The sequence below is a fragment of the Apodemus sylvaticus genome, chromosome 2, assembly GCF_947179515.1.
Source record: "Apodemus sylvaticus chromosome 2, mApoSyl1.1, whole genome shotgun sequence".
NCBI lineage: Eukaryota > Metazoa > Chordata > Mammalia > Rodentia > Muridae > Apodemus > Apodemus sylvaticus.
The window spans coordinates 164,874,324-164,894,826 of record NC_067473.1 but is presented as its reverse complement, the minus strand read 5'-3'; the positions used below and the strand labels follow the sequence as shown (position 1 = coordinate 164,894,826).

At 42.0% G+C, this 20,503-nt stretch overlaps 1 protein-coding gene across 6 annotated transcripts in view; it reads right to left on the bottom strand.

Annotated features, from left to right (window-relative positions):
* LOC127679263 (C-type lectin domain family 2 member G-like) overlaps positions 1 to 20,503 on the bottom strand; it is a 470,764-nt gene that overhangs the window by 375,853 nt on the left and 74,408 nt on the right. For 3 of the 6 annotated variants that reach the window (XM_052174987.1, XM_052174985.1, XM_052174988.1), the window contains 2 exons: positions 11,015 to 11,097; positions 10,181 to 10,276 (listed from right to left, as the gene is read on the bottom strand). In XM_052174987.1, the coding sequence (XP_052030947.1) occupies positions 10,181 to 10,276; positions 11,015 to 11,084 (166 nt within the window). In that variant the 5' untranslated portion in view covers positions 11,085 to 11,097. Of the gene's footprint in view, positions 1 to 5,120; positions 5,392 to 6,384; positions 6,492 to 9,069; positions 9,249 to 10,180; positions 10,277 to 11,014; positions 11,098 to 16,045; positions 16,100 to 16,311; positions 16,410 to 20,503 lie in introns of those variants that run through there. The other 3 variants (XM_052174984.1, XM_052174986.1, XM_052174983.1) reach the window with 3 other exon arrangements.

Here is a 20,503-nt window from a genome sequence, read left to right as displayed (position 1 = left end):
CTGGGACCTGGGGGGAAGTTTACACTGACCAGTAGGGGGATGGAGCTGAATATGTCTCTAAAGCTTCAGCTGGTGAGCACTGGCTCTCTATGTGGTAGCAGGAAGGATGCAAACCTGCAGAGTTTCTAAATCCGAGACTCAGCATCAAATGTTTTATTTAAAAAAAAAAAGATAACGGCAAGAGGTGTAGTCAGGTATGGGGTAAAGGGGTGCCGCTGCTGACCCATGCGGAGACATCCCTTCCACCTTAGGGAACCAGGCACAAAACAGTATAGCATAGAATAGTTTATTCAGGGCGTGAGGAGGGCATTTGAGAGTATAGTAGAGACAGAGAGAGAGAGACAGAAACAGAGAGAGACAGAGACAGAGGAGCAGACTGTGTACAGAGGGGGGGATGGGAGAGAAGGGGGACATATGAGAGGACAGAGCAGAAGCAAGAAGGCAAGAGCAAGAAAGAGTGACAGGGACACGCAGCCCCTTTCATAGTGAGTCAGGCACACCTGGCCATTGCCAGGCAACTGTGGGGCGGAGCTTAAACAAAATGATAACACTAGGTGTTTATAATAGAAAAACTCAAGTGTATACAAAACCAGACCGAATGAAAACATGGATTCCCAGACCGAGCTACCTTCTCTCAAAGAACTTGGGAGTTGTTGCAAGGGGAAAGAAAGAAACTTGTTTCAGTTATGGGTATATTTGGCTTAAGTAAAAAATATCTACATTCCTTACAAACTTGCTTTTTTAATATGTATGAACACTGTTTCTCAGGATACCCAATATTCTTTTGATAAAATAAACAAGTAAGTAAACAAGAATTAACATACAGAAAGAGGAAGGAAATAATGAAAAAATACACTGAAACATACAATTTTCAAACCACAGAAGACAGATTCCCTTCAGATTTTGAAACAGAACTCCCACATGATTTACCATAATTAACTTCCATAATTTACCATAAACCTAAAATGTCAGAGGATTTGTTGGTGTTTGTGGGAGTCCAGCCTCACACTGCCCCTTACCACTCCCCTTTCTTTTGAAGCACTGTGGATCTTCAAAACACAAGCCCCAGTACCACAGGTAACCAGCATTCATCTCTGAGCTGAGTCTCAGCCACAGGAAGACTGAAATCAAAACTAAAGAGGACGAATGACTGTTTTCATTCTGAGACAGTTCCAAACCAGCCCACTTATGACCAGATCCCATTTATCAGATGGCTTGTTAACTCTCACCCTTTTGAGTGGAATATCCACTCAGCATGAAGTTCTTGATCTCTCAGAGAAACAGAATCACAAGACAGGAGAGGGAATTGAAACATGGACTGAATTGCATGAAGAACCACTCTGCCTCCATCTTAGGCTTAAACGCCATCTTATAGTAAAGACAACTAGGTTCAGTCCTGTTTATGATCAAACCTGTTTCTCAAGGATTGAACTATGCCTCACCTGGAAGCTTAACCACCAATGGTTCTGTGTGTTACAGGAATGGCAATCATTTTTTTTTTTTTGTATCGAAAAGTGGTTTATAACCCTTATAAAACTCTAACTTTGTTTCAAAAGATTATACAACCTCCTAGCAGTTGCTACAAATATCTTGGTATGTCAACTTAGTAACCATGATCTTGATATATGACTACATAAAACGAAGTTGTTATGCTTGTGTTCTGCTCCTGTAACCCTGCCTGTTGTGCCCACCAAACAACACATTTGGAATTCCCTTCTCCTGAGCTTCAAAAAATCCCTGTCCTTCTCACGTCTAATGCCTCTCAGACCCTGCCTTAGGACAAAGCACTCCATGTACACAAATTTACAATCTTGCTTTACTTAATTACTTGCTTTAATTAATTTGGCCATAATGATTTGGGACAATGATTTTTCGCCTTCCATCTTTGAGATCAACAAGCACTATAAATAAAATAATTAAAACTGCTAAATGCAAAGTCATAACAATATGAGAAAGTGTCTATTTATTTCAGAAACAGAGTCACACCATTTATCTGAAATAAAATGTGTTGAACAAATAACAAGGTGAAGTGAAGTAGAAAAAGAACACTAAGAAACTCAAGTTTCTGAATGAGATATGCTTGTGTTTATTTAATAATAAAAAACAGATTCAAAACAGGCTCAGAATATTATGGGTAGATGAGAAGACTCACTTCAGACATAGAAGATGAAAAATAAAAGCTTTATTTTCTGAGTGCTCCAGGAGGCTGCCAGTTCAGGATATCAACCACAACCCCAAAGGGAGACTATACAACATTATCATAGGATGGGAACACAAAGGGCAGGGGAGCAGGTGGACTGTTGCATTGACCAACCATATTTATACACAAGGGCTTAAGACAAGAAGTTTACATTAATGACTGGGACTTATCAGGGGCCCCTGGTTTCAGGGCCCTGTGAGCCTTCACAGCCAGGTCACCTCCTGCACTCTGACCTAGAATTTTACAGTGATGAGAAAAAAGGAGTGGGTAAGCACCATGTAGTCAATTAAGTCAAGACAAGCAACACATTTATGACAGGTGTGTCTTTGCTTAGATAATGGGAGTGCAGCGTCTTCCCTCTTTACATCCTGTACTGGTTAATGGACGAACATGAAACATCTGAAGGAGGGGGAGGATGGGAGTTGGCACCTGAGAACATGAATTCAGTTTTGATCCTGCCAGCACAAGGGACTCATTCCTGAAATGGCACACTCAGGAAACTACCTCCTGACACTAAACTTTTTATTACTTTTAATTTTTTTTCTGTATTAGTAAAGCACAGGTTTAAAAATCACAGGACAACTTTATGGGATTGGGTCCCTTCTTCTACCATGAGAGTCCAGGTGCCAAACTCAAGTTGTCAGACTTAGTGTCAGGGTAGCATTACATTCTGACCCATGTCACTAGCTCTTAATATATAATTTAATAAATAGTAAAGATATGCTGTGTGTAGTAATACACAGCTCTAATTCCAGCAATCTAGAGATTATGTGTAGACCTTGTTTATATATATAAATATGTATATATAAGTATATATGTGTGTATATATGTATATGTATGTATATGTGATGTGTATGTGTGTATGTGTATATGTGTGTGTGTGTATATGTGTGTGTATACAGATAGATAGATAGATAGATAGATAGATAGATATAGATACATATATACATATATGAAAGAGAATGGGTAACCAGATTAGTAGTGGATATTTGCTAAACATGTGTGAGAAGGTTCCATCTATATTATCAATACAGTTAGAATGACAAAGCTGAAAAAACAAAGAGAAGCATGTGACCTGATATTTTGACCCTTTTGGGAATTCTCAGTTTAAAGAATTGAATGATCAAATAAAAAATAAATATTTTGTTCTTATAACTCAATAATACATAAACTACTGCAAGGATTATAATACTTAAGAAGACTCAGTAATTAACTGTCTTGCTGGTAAATGAATCTAATGAAGAATAAAATTCAAATGACATACTTATATTTTAATTTCTCAAAAAATAAATAAGAAGGTAAATTAACATTGTTGATAACATGTTCTTAGTCCACATTAAATAGAAAAGTAAAAGTTAGAAGTAAATCTAAACTTTGACAAATATTCTTTATTAATTCAATTAATATTAGTTTTAACCCTGTCTAGGCCTTCCTTCATGTTGCTCATTGAATTTTGTAAAAGAATGTTGATAATTCTAAAAATACTTGAAGGCCACAGAACAATAACCATCTTTTTGTGATAATAGAATCATTTCACAGTGTTATTTGTCCCTCATTTTTTTTACGGCCCCAACCATTCAAAGAAAAAACATAATGGAAAAAAACCTTCATATCTGGTCATAAAAGTAGTAGTAATCATCTTCAAATTTTTTGTCTCAGAATTGTTCCTGTCCAAAAGAAATGCAAGGACAAAATGGAGCAGAGATCGACACTATTACTGGTGTTATGCTGTGCTTGGAGACAGGAGTCTAGCATGGCTCTTCTCTTGTTGGGAGCCATTTGCTGCTTCTCTGAAACAGAGAGAAACAAATGAGAGAGAGAGAGGGAAAGGGATGGAGAGAGAGGTATACAGAGAGGCATAGAGACAGAGAGACAGAGACAGAAAGAGAGAGACAGAAAGACAAAAGAGACACAGACACAGACAGAGAGAGTCTGCCTAACAGGAAGAGTCCAGACAAGTCAGGGTCTGTTGGCAGATTTTGTAACCTGCTGAGGCATAAAACCATAAAAACAGGTGCCCTTGAGACTCAAGACAAAGAGCTCAAGATTCTATTGACCTTGGGGATAATAATAATAATATTTTGGTAAAAACTAATATCTTGTACATATTTCAACAAAATTGTTTGTTAGCTTGAGGCTTTGCTTCCCATGTTACTGAAGTACAAGAAGCCTATAGGAAACACACTCAGGGCTGGCATGGTACTGACCTGCAGCCCTCCCATTATTGTCTCTTGCATCTTTTTTCTCTCTTTCCTATAATCATCCTCACTCCCCCGTCAGAGGACTGTTTAACTTTGGACCAGCCATACTGATGCATCCTCTAGGAGGCTCTCCCAGCAGCTAACTGAGACAGATTCAGACTCTCACAGCCAATAATTGGACTGAGGTTTGGGACAAGAGTTGAGTACAGGATTGAAGGAGCTGAAGGGGATGGCAACTCCATAGGAAGACCAACAGTGTCAACTGACCTGGACCCCTAGGAGCTCCCAGAGACTAAGCCTCCAACCAAAGCTGACACATAAGCTGGTCCATGACCAGTACATGACCAGTACACAGGTACATAGGTAGCAGAGGACTGCCTTGCCTGGCCTCAGTGGAAAAGAATGCACCTAGTCCTGCAGAGACCTGATGCCCCCACAAATGGGGATGCCCAGGGTGGGGATGGACAGGGGATGGCTGAGTAGAACCCCCTCGGAAGTAAAGGGGAGGAGGTGTGGTGTGAACAAGTCTGGAAGGGGGAACCAGGAGGAAGCAACATTTGGAATGTAAATAAATAAAATTAAGAAACAAAAAAAGTAGAAGTTACTCATAATGATGTGATTTACTTTATGTTTAAGATGTGAGTACCAGCTCATACCTGAATGCATATTTAATTTAGAATCATTCATGATCTCCCAAGCACACACATGAATAGTCCACAGAGAGTTGACATCTTTAATGGCACCATACAATATAAATTGATTGTTCAAATGATTTTAGCAGATTGTGAGTGAGGCAGCAACAGTAGGTAACATGTTATGTCCCTCATGACTGCTACCACACACGCTCTACCCAGAATACAAAACTACTGGCACTGTGAGGTGTAGTTGCTGGACTTGCTACAAATCCACTTCCTAGGTACGTAGTCCCTGCTACTGCTGATCATATGGCCAATCAGGAAGCCATGGTTTTCATCTCCTCGGATGGAAACCCTATAGAAAAAAGAAAAAAGAAAAAAGAAAACAGAAGATTTCTGCAGAGTCTGCCATTGCATCCACTCCTGCAATCATGTCTTACTTGTCTTCTTTGATTATTTGTGATATGAATCAGACATAAAGTCCACTGGAAACCCATGCACTATTTTTGCACCTAGGGACTTTTACATCCTTATAGTTTGATTTGATCAACACCTGTCACTTATCCGTGTAGAACCCTGGAATGTGTGCACAATGCTTGCTGCCATGGTCAAATGAACTGCACCTGTGGTTAGCCTCACACAGGTGATTTTCAATGCCCTCTTGAAGTATTTTTCCACATGTATAAAAGTGGGAGAAAATGCACCACTTAGTAAAATGCTGAAAGATCTTTAATTATGAACCAGAAAGGTTCTTTATTCTTTCAGTGAAATCGGTCTGTTCAGAATGGCTATGCTCACATTCAAGACCTGACCCCAGTGATCTTTGATGACAAGACCTTAGGAGAGGCTCTTAACGCTCCTGGAGTCCCTGCTTCAGTGACCAGGTACAACCAAGCAAACAGGAGACTGATAATTCTCAGGCTTGCAGTTCTGAAGTGGCTTCCTATGATTTAGAGTCCTTGGTCATCAGCAGTTCTGTCTACATCACCACAAGGGCAGTTACCAGCAAGGAAAGTGGTGATAACAGACAACCTCCACCCCAGATGTCACCATCATGTTAAATATTTGGAGGGAAATAACACTATGGAAAGACTTTGAAGATGATGTCTAGTAGATGGGAGAGTGTCCAAATGACTTAAATTTGTCAGTATGTGGAGTTTGTTGGGGATTGGCTGTTTCATAAGGCACACAACCTATGCCCAGGGCACACCTCCAGCCCAAGGATTTATTTTTCTTCCTTCCCAGTGCAGTTGGCTTCACATGAAACAGCCTTTCAACCCTCATAGCCACAACTCACACACATCACAACTCATGAACACAGAAAAAGGAAAACATTCTGAAAACATACGAGCTGTTATACTCAGTGTTGTCTGTCCACCTCCAAGGGTGCTCTGACGACTCTCGGTGAAGGCCAATCCAGTGGCTAGAAGACCCCATGTATCTCCACAGGAAATTCTGTCAAAACAGGAAGTGAACACTTGTGTCTCTGTTTCAGATGAACCTGGAGTCTGTCCACTCCACAGCTCCCTCTAAAGATAGCAGGAGGGTGGAACTGAGGGTCAAAGATTTTGGAGCTGTATTACTCCCCAGTTCTCAAAGGATCCATTTGACATCTGTAATTCTAAAGTACGTCATAGCTATCACTATTTGCAGATGATATGGTAGTATACTTAAGTGACCCAAAAAACTCCACCAGAGAACTACTACAGCTGATAAACAACTTCAGAAAAGTGCCTGGTTATAAAAGCAACTCAAGCAAATCAGTAGCCTTCCTATACTCAAAGGATAAGCAGGCTGAGAAAGAAATTCGGGAAATGACACCCTTCACAATAGCCACAAACAATATAAAGTATCTTGGTGTGACTCTAACCAAACAAGTGAAAGATCTATATGACAAGAACTTCAAGTCTCTGAAGAAGGAAATCAAAGAAGACCTCAGAAAATGGAAAAACTTTCCATGCTCGTGGATTGGCAGGATTAATATAGTAAAAATGGCCATCTTGCCAAAAGCAATATACATATTCAATGCAATCCCCATCAAAATCCCAACTCAGTTCTTCATAGAGTTAGAAAGAGCAATTCTCAATTTCATCTGGAATAACAAAAAACCCAGGATAGCTAAAACTATTCTCAACATTAAAAGAACTTCTGGGGGAATCAGTATCCCGGACTTCAAGCAGTACTACAGAGCAATAGTATTAAAAACTGCATGGTATTGGTATAGTGACAGGCAGGTAAATCAATGGAATAGGATTGAGGACCCAGAAATGAACCCACACACCTATGGTCACTTGATCTTCGACAAAGGAGCTGAAAGCATCCAGTGGAAAAAAGATAGCCTTTTCAACAAATGGTGCTGGTTCAACTGGAGGTCAGCATGCAGAAGAATGCAAATTGATCCATTCTTATCTCCTTGTACTAAGCTCAACTCCTAGTTAATCAAGGACCTCCACATAAAACCAGACACACTGAAACTAATAGAAAAGAAACTGCAGAAGACCCTTGAGGACATGTGTACAGGGAGAAAGTTCCTGAACAGAACAGCACTAGTTTATACTCTAAGATCAAGAATTGACAAATGGGACCTCATAAAATTACAAAGTTTCTCTAAGGCAAAGGACACTGTCAAAAGGACAGAAGGGCAACAAAAAAATTGGGGAAAGATCTTCACCAACCCTACATCTGACAGAGGGCTAATATCCAATATATACAAAGAACTTAAGAAGGTAGACTCCAGAGAACTAAATAACCCTATTAAAAAATAGGGTACAAGGCTAAACAAAGAATTTTCACCTGAAGAACTTCGAATGTCTGTGAAGCACCTTAAGAAATGTTCAGCATCATTAGTCATTAGGGAAATGCAAATCAAAACAACCCTGAGATGTCACCTCACACCAGTCAGATCGCTTAAGATTAAAAACTCAGGAGACAGCATGTGTTAGCGAGGATGTAGAGAAAGAGGAACACTCCTCCACTGCTGGTGGAAATGCAAGTTGGTACAACCATTCTGGAAATCAGTCTGGCGGCTCCTCAGAAAACTGGGCATGACACTTCTGGAGGACCCTGCTATATCATTCCTGGGCATATACCCAGAGGATTTCCTGGCATGCAATAAGGACACCTGCTCCATTATGTTCATAGCAGCCTTATTTATAATAGCCAGAAGCTGGAAAGAACCCAGATGTCCCTGAATGGAGGAATGGATACAGAAAATGTGGTATATTTACACAATGGAATACAACTCAGCAATTAAAAACAATGAATTCATGAAATTCTTAGGCAAATGATTGGAACTGGAAAATATCATTCTAAGTGATGTAACTCACAAAAGAACACACATGGAATGCAGTCACTGATAAGTGGATATTAGCCCAGAAGCTCTGAATACCCAAGACACAGCTCACATATCAAATCATTCCCAAGAAGAAGGAAGGAGAGGGCCCTGGGCCTGGAAAGGCTTGATGCAGCATTGTAGGGTATTACCAGGACAGAGAAGTGGGAAGGGGTTGATTGGGGAACAGGCAGAGGGAAGAGGGCTTATGGGACTTATGGGGAGGGGGGAACCTGGAAAGGGAAAATCATTTGGAATGTAAACAAAGAATATAGAAAATAATAAATAAATAAATAAATAAAGTAAGTAAGTAAGTAAGTAAGTCATTTGATTTAATGCACCAAATGTAATGACACATTCCTCTGTGGCCAGGTTAGTTGTCCATTAACTTTGCATCACAATTACTAACAGTATGTAACATGTGCCATCTTACCTGGTGCTCATGACCACCAGGTATCCCAATAAAATGGCATATCTGACCTTCCAACTGACTATAGCACTATGTGAGAGAATATTTCTTGAATGTCTCAGGGCTTCAGTCAGAAGTCAAGCATCAGTAAATGGCACACACTCACACACTCCCTATGTCTCCATGTGCTTGGGATGGGATTCTTACTCATCCTTCGTCTATAACTTCTCTATCTCAAGGCAATAAATATTGAACAGAACAAACAGACAAACCAATCCCTGCCCACTTCTCACCAGCTCCTCCAGGTTGTCAAATTGAGCAAGTTGGGCCTCCTGTGCCATGCAGAAGTTCTGGCCGAATGAAAAGGTACTTGAGTTTTCAGAAAAATAAAAACATTTATTTCCAAATCCAATCCAGTTTCTCGGGCAACCAGCATAGATATTTTTGAATGGGATCTGTACTGTCTTTATTACTAAAATGAAGAGAATAAAACAAATCATAAAAAGTGTGTCTTCTCTCTCTCTGGAATACCCTCCTGAGCTCAGCTGTGAGGTGTGAATTTGATTGTAGCTTTCCTAACTGATCTGTAGGAATGCTGTCCTGAGCATGATGGGCCTTTGTCTAAAGGCCGCCCACCTTGGGCCTGTGTCCCATTCTCTCTCAGGTGCTCACTGTCAGGGCTCCCAGGAAGTGCACTTCTACAATACCATCACTTCTGTGCTTTGGATGACTGTTTATTACAATATAGATTGCTATATCAGCAAGCACTCTGTAGGGACAACTACTTTGACAACTGGCCTAATAATGGAGATTGCAGTGAGAACATTGGGGTAGGTAGTGTGTATACAGAGTGGGCACGTTGCACTAAAGGATGATTCACACACTTAAGAGGACAGTGGAAGATTTTATTACAGTATTCTGAACAGTGTGATACTAAAACCCTATAATTGTATTACTACAGGAACTTTCCATTTAATACTTTAAAAATGAAATTGAGCCCAGTAACTAAACCCATGGGTCACGGCAGGAGACACTGTGTCTTCCGGGTCATATTACTCTTCTCTGTCCTCACACTTCCTTTAGGTTCCTCTTTGCAGTTTTCCTCTCCTTGTTCGCTGTCTTGGACAGTTCCCCCAAGTGGACCAGTGTCTACTGCACCTCTGTCTAGAGCCTGCTGGGTGTCATCTTCCCAGGGATGCTGAGCCTGGCCTCCTGTGCACACCACAGCCTGTGTGTTCCTTCACCCATCTTCCTGCTGGAACCTAAGATCCCCGAGAACAGGAATTTCCAGTGTGTTTTCTCTGGAGCCCTGCCCACAATGCCTGACTCACAGTGGACAGTAAGTATAACTGACAATGTGAATATGGACGGAATGCCACAGAATTTGGAGAATAAGCCACTTACCTGACAAAGCAACAGAAAGAGCAACAACAGCTGCACTGAGGACTGTGATCACTCCATAGCAGCAGTAAAGCTTAGCAGGAGACTCAGGGGAGATAACTTGGAACATGTAAAATATAAATATAAGAATGCCAATTTCAAATAATTTCTTAAGGAAAATGAAATAAATTTACCACAAAACCCACTTTACAATTGCCTATAAGTTCCTGAAAGGTTTCTGCCAAATCTTTTAGAAAAGGCCCAGGTCCACAAAGGATGGTCATGGCAGAAAGAAGTCTAGAGAGGATGGAAACAGAACTTCTGCCATGGAATCTTCTGGTCACTGAATTCTGGGTGAATCATGAAAAAGTGAAAGTAGAGGAAGTGGAGATCTCGGTGAAATGCAAACAACAAAAATCTGGATTTGACTCCATAAAAAGCACCCTGGATAGGTGTTATGGAAACATTAGAAGAAAAGCAAAACATCGATGTAATTAGATGTATTAACAAAATAAGAAAAGAGAAAAACTAGAAATATCTCAATAAAGACAGCAAAATTATGTGAAAAATAGAACTGAAAAGAACTTCCTCAACTCTACAAAAGTTATCCTTTAAAAACAAAACTGTAAGCCCATCAGCAGTCTGCTTCTTTGACAATGGTGCAATTGTGAATGTTTTCCCAGCAATCAGGAGCAAGAGCTGGATGTCTGCTCATTACTCCAGGTAGACTTTTCCCAGGAGGTCCTCGCCAGGACAAAGAAATGGGGTCAGGTGTCTGGAGGATGGCTCAGCTGTTAAGATCACTTCCAGCTCTTCCAGAGGACCTGATTGAAGTCCTGGACCCACGAGGTAGCTTACAGCAATGCACAGCTCCAGTTCCAGGGGATCCATTGTCCTCTCCTGGCTTCTGTAGGCACTGGGCATTCATGTTATGCACAAACCTGCAGGCAAGCAGCCACGGACATAAACTGAGATTCTTAAAGAACAAAAGAAGCTTTACACTTCTTAAAAAGAGGTGAAACTGTTTCTCTTCACAGATGACATGGTTCTATCTACATAAAAATTCTAACAAATCTACAAAAGACTGCTGGATGTACAAAATGGGTTTACTAAGTGGCAGGAGTGGTGTCAGCATGGTAAAATCGGTTATATTGTCCTGTCAGGTGGAAATTCATATCTTAGACAGTGCTCTTTACAGTAATGCCAAAAAACCATAAAATTACACACCTAAAAGTAAGGTGTTCATAATCAGCATAACAAGAAAACTACATGTAAATCTATAAAGAAATAATAATAGGAAAGTAGGCTTCGTGGTTAAGAGCACTTTTTGATCTTGCAGAGGACCTGGGTTCAATTCTAGCACCAATATAACAACTCACAAACTTCTGTAATTCCAGATTCTGGAACTCTGACAATTTTCCTGACCTCAGTGAGCACTGGAAATGCACGTGATCCATGGATATCTATGCAGGCCAAACACTCACACAGGTTACATTTTGGAAAAAAGAAAGAAATCAAGGCAGCTCTAAGCACTTAATGAACTGGAACAATCCAAATTGTTCATGTCAACAATTCCTGAACAAGCATATTTGTGCAACATATTCCTGAGAGGTGGTTGCTTTCAGAAAAAAGTAGCATAGCACCAAGTTATATGAGATGTACTATGAAAATTAAAAAGAATACAGAATAGTCAAAAATATTCTGAAAAAGAAGAGGTCCCAATCAGAAAGATCACAAGGCCTAATCTATCTAATGCCTCATGTACTCGTAGGAACAGAATGAAAGCCTGGTGCTATCAGCAGAGTCAACACTGAAAAAACACAGGAGAAATCAGGACTCCAGAATGACATCGAACACAGGCGGTAAACAGTTTTTAACAGGGAAAGAGTGGTGTCTCTCCAGTGCTTGCTACTGAAACACCCTGCAATCTGTCTGCTAAAAAAACAGACACAAACAACTACAGTCCATCTGTAGACATATAGACCCAAGCACAAAGCTTAATATTACAAGTCTTTTGATTTTTAGAAAACTGAGGGAGAATGTTTGTGAACTTGTCTTGGGCAAAAATCATGCTAAGTTTAAGAGTAAAGTCACTGTCTGCCTAACAGGAGGGTGATCCACTGATGTGGATGTAGATGTTGACATAGAACTAACACATTTTTAAAGCTAAATTGTACAGCTACTACAAAGCTGTTTGGAAGTGTAAAATATGAATGATATGCTCCCATCCTACCCACATATCCCCACGCTGGAAAGGACAGTCTACATTCAAGTTGCAAGAAATATTTATGTGAATATTTACAGCAGCTGTAAGAATCCCTGTAAAAATGACACATTTGTGACCATTGAAATGTCCCCAAGCTGATGACAAGGTAAACCTTCTCTCAACACAAGAAACAACTCGGACCACATGTCTCTCTTTAACCTATCTCATGCCACCTTAACAGGCCAAATGTCCCAAAGGTTGCTTCACCAAAAAGTCCCCTAACTAAGACTTCCAAGAAGTTTATACAAACTTGAGGTCAGAGAGCTACAGGATCTGGTCCTCATGCAGCTTACTTTGAGAAGAGACCTCCCAACTGCCTGCTTCCTCCTCTCACTTCTCTAGAAGTTTCCTGACAGCTTTTTCATAACCTCTTTCTATAGGATTTGCTGGCAAGATTCAGGCAAAATTCTGAATTCAGAGCATGGCTCTGTCAGCGGTGCTGTGGATATGGTCTCTCAGCATCAAGGCAGCAGTGCTTGTTTCTGACCTACTGCTGAGAGGCACTGCACTGTGAGTGAAGCACAGAGGGCACTGCTGTGATTGTGAAAGAACTCAGGAGGCAAGTCTATGCTTCATGGATCCATTTGTGGCTTCTGGAAGGGTGAGTACTTACAGCTACAGCAGACTTTGAAACTATTGTTTTAGTCTTAAGTATTTTACCTGTAAGAGTGCTTTATCGGCCTCTGTGTGTGTGTGTGTGTGTGTGTGTGTGTGTGTGTGTATTCTCATGTGTATGTATGTATGTGTGTATGTTTGTATGTATGTATGTATGTATTCTCATGTGCTCCTTTCCAGCTCCAGCGATTCTCAGCCATGTGTGCCTGTGAGCAATCTAGTTTCCCCTGTGAGCTCTCCTCATTCTCCTCACAGTCCCTATAGTAAGTAAATCTTGGGAGATTTCTAAACCCCTTCATATGTTAAAGGAGTAGTTTCATTGTAATTTCAAGTTCTGCATCATGCTTTAAAAAATCTTTCTAAATCCAAGAAAGTAGTCGAAACTCCTGTCTGCTTTTAGCAATCCCCTGTACAGCTGATGAAATATGTTGGACTTTTAATTCCTGACTAGTTTGTCTCAGCGTGTCACCCAGGTCCGAGCATGTTGTCACAAAAGACATCGCCCCATCCTATCTTACTAGTGCCTAGTATTCCAGTGTATATGGGAGTGTGTGTCACAATTTTTCCACACTCATCCACTGAGAGATGCTGATGTATGTTTGCTTGGAGCCTCCGACTTGGCCCACACCCCACACCTCCCACCACCCCAGTTCTGGCACCAAAAGCCCAGTTTGGCCTTCCTGGCAGCTGTAGCAACCTTCTCCCCTGCCAGGTGGCCACACTTGGGAAAACCTTCCCTGCCACAGCCTGTGCACGACATCTTTGATCTTCTTCCCTGAAACTGCTGAACTTGCCCTGGAACTGTTGTGAAATCAATTTGCTTTTCTACTTTTAATCCAGCTTGAATTGTCCTATTAAGTCAGGAGAGAAACCTGTCAGTGTGTTTCATGCACTGGCTCTTGTAAACACACAAGCAAGTAACAATATCTCTTACCAGGGTCTGAGAGGAGTAGAAACAGGGTAGACAATATTCTCCTTAAAGTGGTATCACATCTGGTGTTCAACAGCACAGTAGGATGAACACTGCTCAAAATAACACACCGTATTTCTAAAGCTAGCCATGGGGTTTTGTGTACATTCACCATGATGAAATACAGAGCATGTTCCTTAATTTTAATGTGTCAATCAAAAAAATACAGCCTACTCTGGCCTTGAACGGCTGGACTGGCTCACCAGTAGGGGCCGCCACGGTCAGGAGAAAAGGCTTGCCTGGCCTCCATTTTAAGCAGCCAAAGTTTGGTCTCAGATCAGCAAGGGGATGAAAAAGCCGCCATTTTAGAACCTCACCACTTATTGCTTAGTCATGGACTCTCTTGAGGCCCTCTGGTGATCTTATAGCCTGTAAGCCCTCAGAGGCAACTGGCTTATCTGAGAAACAGTAATATTACTCATGAGCTTTCTCTTTCAGTATTAGTCAGAGGAGGTGAAAATGTTAGAGCAGCTGCAGTGGCTTCGAGAGCCCGAGGTGCAGACAGCAGACACCGCTACTTTCACTAAATTCAGTTCCTTTATGGATCTTGGCCACTGCTGGGAGGACCGGATTGTCATCTTTAGCCATAGAGAAGTCTGAAGAACAAAGGAAATCTTTACTGGTGTAAGCTGTCCCAACCAGACAGGTGCTCTGGTTTACTATATGTGACTTGATGGGACCTGGCTATAACTCACAGAGGCAGCAGGCAGGTCACACCTCAAGGACAGCCTGGGCTACATTCTGCTTAAGGGTCTGTTTAAGGGTCCAGGATAGCTGTGGAGGAGGGTACTGTAGGTGTGCACCTGATGGCATTGAGTGGGGCCCTAGGATTCAAGGGAGGAGGCATGGTTAGATCTCCCTCCTCTTCAGCTGGTCCCCACCTCCCAGAACAGTGCTTCCAATAGTCAGAGCAGGAAGGTGGTCCACTGTGGAGGAGCTTGGCTTTCTTCTCAGGCTGCCGCTAGGCCCTTGATCTAACACTAATTGTGAACTCTGGTTTTCAAGACATTAGATATTTTATTCCTAAACCAAAGTATTAAGGTGGGGATAGAATCACAGCTCATGCACATGCAGCACACAGACAAACAGAGAAAGCACCTATACACATAAAATAAAATATTTTTTAAATTAAAGAGGAAGAGTGTTATAAAATAAAATATAAGTTCTTCTCAAAATGGAGAAGATGCAGTTTAAAATATACATCTCCAATGTTCTCTGTCCAGCAATTATTATGAACTAAAACTGTAGATGAATTTGCTGGTGGGAAAAATCCCCCACCCCCATTCCTGAATAAACTGATCATTCTCTGATGCCACAAGAGTCATTTTAAGCCTGAAAGAGTAGACTTAGGCAGAGGCAGGCTGATTTCTCAGTTTGAGGCCAGCCTCCAGGTCTACAGAGTGAGTTCCAGGACAGCCAGGGCTACAAAGAGAAACCCTGTCTCAAAAAATCAATAACAACAAAAAAAACAGAGTATTCATGACACCAGTGTCCTAAGGAAGAGGGAGAATTCCTGACAGCTTGGAGGTTTGGGGAAGGGAGAGTGCACTGCATGCTATGGAGTCTATAAAGGAAGGTATGGGGGGAGGGGAGGTGTGGAACTTTAGGTTTGGGTTGGGTGGCAGGATGGGCCTGAGCACCTCCAAGGTCCCCCAGTCAACCCTGCAGGAATTCGGACACCTACTTTGATTTATGAGCTCAAAAGGAAGATTTCCTTCTGCAGTAGCAGGGATCTCAGGTTCAAGCATGAGTGCAGGCCATCAAGCCAAAGGGAGGCACACACATGTCTCCCCAAGGGAGAGCTTGAGGCTATCTCTAAGAAAGCAGGAATGTGGGGGAGGGGGGGGAGGGGGAGGGGGAGGAATGAGGGGGCATTGTTCAAACTTAACTCCTACAACAGCCACATCTGCTACAGTTTAACTACAGTGAGTGAGCACAGTACAGCCCAGTCTCATGGCTTCTGTGGAGCAAGTTGATTCTAGCATTTCTGAAAGTTAGTGGAGTGCAAATTCCAGATGCCCAGGAAGAGGGTACTCACAAGTTCTCTGTTGGTTGCACTTCCCGCAAACACATTTAAGTGATGGAGGTCATACTAGAAAACACAGAGTGGCACCAAAACACGGAGGGGAGCAGTACTTTCCTCCCCCATGCAGAGCCGCCACCCCCCACCCCACCCCACCTGACCCCAGCCTCCACCGATCTACAGAGACCCACTGTGGCAGGCCAACTGGAGTGAGATCCAGCTCCCCTAATGAAGCTCCCCTCTCTCCCTTTAGTTTAGTTGACATTTCCTTAAATACTTACAGGTTTTCTCCCCTTTCCAATCAATCCAGGCAGGAGCTCTGCACCACCTATCTATCTTCTTGCTGAGGCAATGAGCCTCTGATGAATGAAGACACTTGGTAGACAGCTTGTGAGCCTGTGGGCAGACTTTCAAAACAGCTAACCTGGAAGCTGCCAGTGATTGGGCCTACCTAGGTCTGACGTCACTCTGAGGAACTGAAAATCTGGGGAGGGATCAGTGACTGAAGAGCATCCTATATAGTGAAGGAAATAAACAGAGCTGAGAAATGTTTGAGATATTGACAGTTGGAAAACGCTCCTTTTACTTTTTTTTAATACAAACCATTTTGATTGTGTGGGGGGCTAGGAGTCAAACTCAGAGCCTTCTACATGAGAAGTGTGATGTCTACCATCCAGCTGTGCCCTTGGACTCCAGTTACATATAACTCTAACCACTTCAGAAGATCACTAGGCAAACTCAACCTTTCTCCACTATGACGGGATCCTTTCTTTTTGTTTCACCAAAGCTTTACTGTTGCCAACAATTTCTTCTTTTGCTGTTAATTATTTCATCTATTTACATTTCAAATGTTGTCCCCTTTACTCATCTCCCTTCTACAAACCTCTCAGTTCATTCCCCCTCCCCTTTGCCTAAGAGAGTGTTCTCCCCCACCCAACTACCCACTGCTGCCTCCTGCCTCTAGCATCTCCCTTCTCTAGGGCATCAAGACTCCACAGGACCAAGTGCCTCCCCTTCCACAGGATAAGGCAGTCTTCTGCTACATATGTAGCTGGAGCCATAGACCCATCCATGTATAATCTTTAGTTGGTGGTTTAGTCCCTAGGAACTCAGGGAAGGGCTGGCTATTTGACACTGTTGTTCTTCCTATGGGGTTGCAAAACCCTTCTGCTCCTTCGGTCCATCCCTTGACTCTTCCATTCTGGACCACTGACTCAGTCCAATGATTGGCTGTGAGCATCTGCAGCTGTCTTAGTCAGGTTCTAGCAGAGCCTCTCAGAGGGTCCTGTCTGAAAGCACATCTTGGCATCAGTAATAGTATAAGGAGTTTGTGCCAATAGATCCCAAGGTGGGGCAGTCTCTGGATGGCCTTTCCTTCAGAGTCAAATTCAATTTTTGTCCCTGAATTTCCTTTAGACAGAAACAATTCTGGGTTAGAATTTTTAAAACAGGTGGGTGTCCCCATCCCTCAACTGGGTGGGGGTACATATCTACCTACTGGAAGTGGTCTGTCTCTTCAGATCCACTTCCCCACTGTTGGGCATTGCTGCTAATGTCATCCCCATCCGGTCCTGGGAGCCTCCTGCATCCCTGCATCTGGCACTTGGTAAGGGTTTCACCTCCTCCCTCTGTTCCCCAGCCCCGCCCCAGTGCTACAAGTTTCTATTCCTTCTGTTAGTTCTCTGGACTTCTCTCCTGTCTCTTCCCATACCCTCCCCCCTTTTCCCTTTCCCTCCCCTCTCCCACCCAGGTCCCTTCTTCACCTGACTCCCAAGATTATCTTGTTACCCCTTTGAAGTGAAATTGAGCCATCCACACTCTGACCTCTTTCTTGTTAGCTTTATATGGTCTGTGAGTTGTATCATGAGCAAAAGCTAATATCCACTGATCAGTGAGTACAGACCATGTGTGTGCTTTTGGGTCTGGGTTACCTCTCATGGGAAGACATTTTCTAGGTCTATCCAATTGCCTTCAAAATTCATGAAGTCCTTGTATTTAATAGCGGAGTAGTATTACACTGTGTACATGTAACACATCTTCTGTATCCATCCTTCCATTGAGGGACATCTTGGTTATTTCCACCTTTTGATTATTATAAAGAAGGCTATTACTAACATGGCTGAGCAAGTGACTTTGTAGGATAATGGATCATCCTTTGTATATATGATCAGGAGTGGTATAGCTATTTATTCAGGAAGAGCTACGTCCAGTTTTCTGAGTAGCTGACAGACTGATATCCAAAATGTTCCAGCTTGCAATCCCACCAGCAATGGAGGAGTATTCCTATTTCTCCATATCCTTGTCAGCATCTGCTGTTACCTGAGTTTTTGATCTTAGCTATTCTGATTGGTGTAAGTTAGGTATTCTGATTGGTCTCAGGGTTGTTTTGGTTTGCATCTCCCTGATGATTAAGGATATTGAACATCTTTTTTTTAAGGTGCTTCTCTGCCATTCAAGATTCCTCAGTTGAGAATTCTTTGTTTAGCTCTATACTTCATTGTTTCATCAGGTTATATGATTTCGGGAGTCTAATTTCTTGACTTCTTTGCATATTTTAGATATTAGCCCTCTATCAGATGTGGGGTGTAAAGAACTTTTCCCAATCTGTAGGTTGTCATTTTGTCCTGTTGACAGTGTCCTTTGTCTTACAGAAGCTTTTCAGTTTCATGAGGTCCCATTTGCCAATGGCTGATCTTTGAGCCTCACCCATTGGTGTTCTGTTTAGGGAATTTTCCCCTATGCCAATGTGTTCGAGTCTATTGCCCACTCTCTCTTCTGTTAGACCTCATTTTTTATGTGGAGGTCCTTGATCCACTTAGACTTCAGCTTTGTACAAGGGAATAAAAAAAAGCATCAATTTGCATTCTTCTCCATACAGACTGCCAGTTAGACCAGCACCATTTGTTGAAAATGCTTTCTTTTTCCACTGTATGATTTTGCTTCTTGGTCAAAGATCAGGTGACCATAGGTGTGTGGGTTTATTTCTGGGTCTTCAATTCTATTCCATTGATCTACTTCTCCATCTCCATACCAATGTCATGCAGTTTTTTCTCACTCTTGCTCTTTAGTACAGCTTGAGGTCAGGGAAGGAGATTCCTTCAGAAGTTCTTTTATTGTTGAGAATTGTTTTCTCCTCTTTCCTTCTGCAATACACAAACCTCACAAGCAAGGAATCTCCCTGTAAAGAGATTCATATGGAGCAAGCAGGGTGCACAGATCAGTTAATGAAGATCAACAAAGGAAGACAACAAAGTAACCTTTCCTCATAGGTTAGTTTGATCACATAAAATCAAACTACAATATAATTTTCCATTCATGCCATCTTAAAGTATGTTAGGCAATAACAAGTCATGAGAAATTTGTACCCAATAAGTGTTATTGGCTGGATAGAAACCTTTAAGTCTCAGCTGGTTCCAGAGCTGTCTCTGTGTACAGAGACATGGACATCACCACAAGACTCCTTCTTGTCTGCAGTCAATATCTTCAGGTGCCACGGTGGCCCAGTAAAGCCTGTAAAATAACATTTTACAGGCAGAGGCGAGAAAATGTCTCTTGGGAAGAACGGAATTCCCTCTTACATTCAGAAGCTGAAAGTCTCAATTGGCAATTCTGATGGCCAGGACATGGTATAACCAAGCAAATATAGATATGTAAGAATCCATCTTGTAGCCAAAAAATTCTGCTTTGCTTTACTCCAACCATTTATGTTATTATGGTAGAAAAGGCAATCCAGAGATTCCAGTCACAAGTTCTTTTTTTGGTTTTCTAGTCACTGTCTTTCAGGGCAGGTGGATTCAAAACAATGGGCCCAGACTAAGGATAATTACATCTGAAAAATATTAGGAGGTCCCTGCCATACAAATGAATATTGGGAGAGGTAGAAAGAATTTACATTTGAGTTGGTTCCCTAGCTACCTTCCCCCACAAGTTAATCCAGTTCAGCCTTTAACTCTTGATTTTGCTTGCAGACAGGCTATCTCATGCCCACCTGAATAGGAAGGGAAGTTTATGAGGAACTGCCTTTTGTGTTACAGGCCTCACCCAGGGAGTCCTGGAGCAAAAACAACCTTCTTAGCTTATCCAGATGTGATTCAGGATACAGTTTATACTTAATACTCAGAAAGACTCAGTTGAGTCTCAGAGAGGCAGTAGATCTTTTTTCTACTTAGAGAGAGACTCAGAGGAGGAATGAGTTAGTTAGTTCATTTTAGGCTGGAGGCTAGAGGATGCTACCGGAGCTAATCACTGGAGTTGATCTCCCAGGGCCTACGATGGCCACAAGCATGGCACAGAGAAGAATGCAACTGGCAGACTAGACAGAAGGACTCTTGAAAGACAGCACGAGCCAGACAGCTTCCCAAGCTTTGCAATGCCACCATTTTCACAAGGAGGCTAGGCATGGGAATCATCCTTCTTCAGCTCCCAGGCAGGCCTGCAAGACATCGAGACCAAGATGAAGAAACAGTTTAGCCA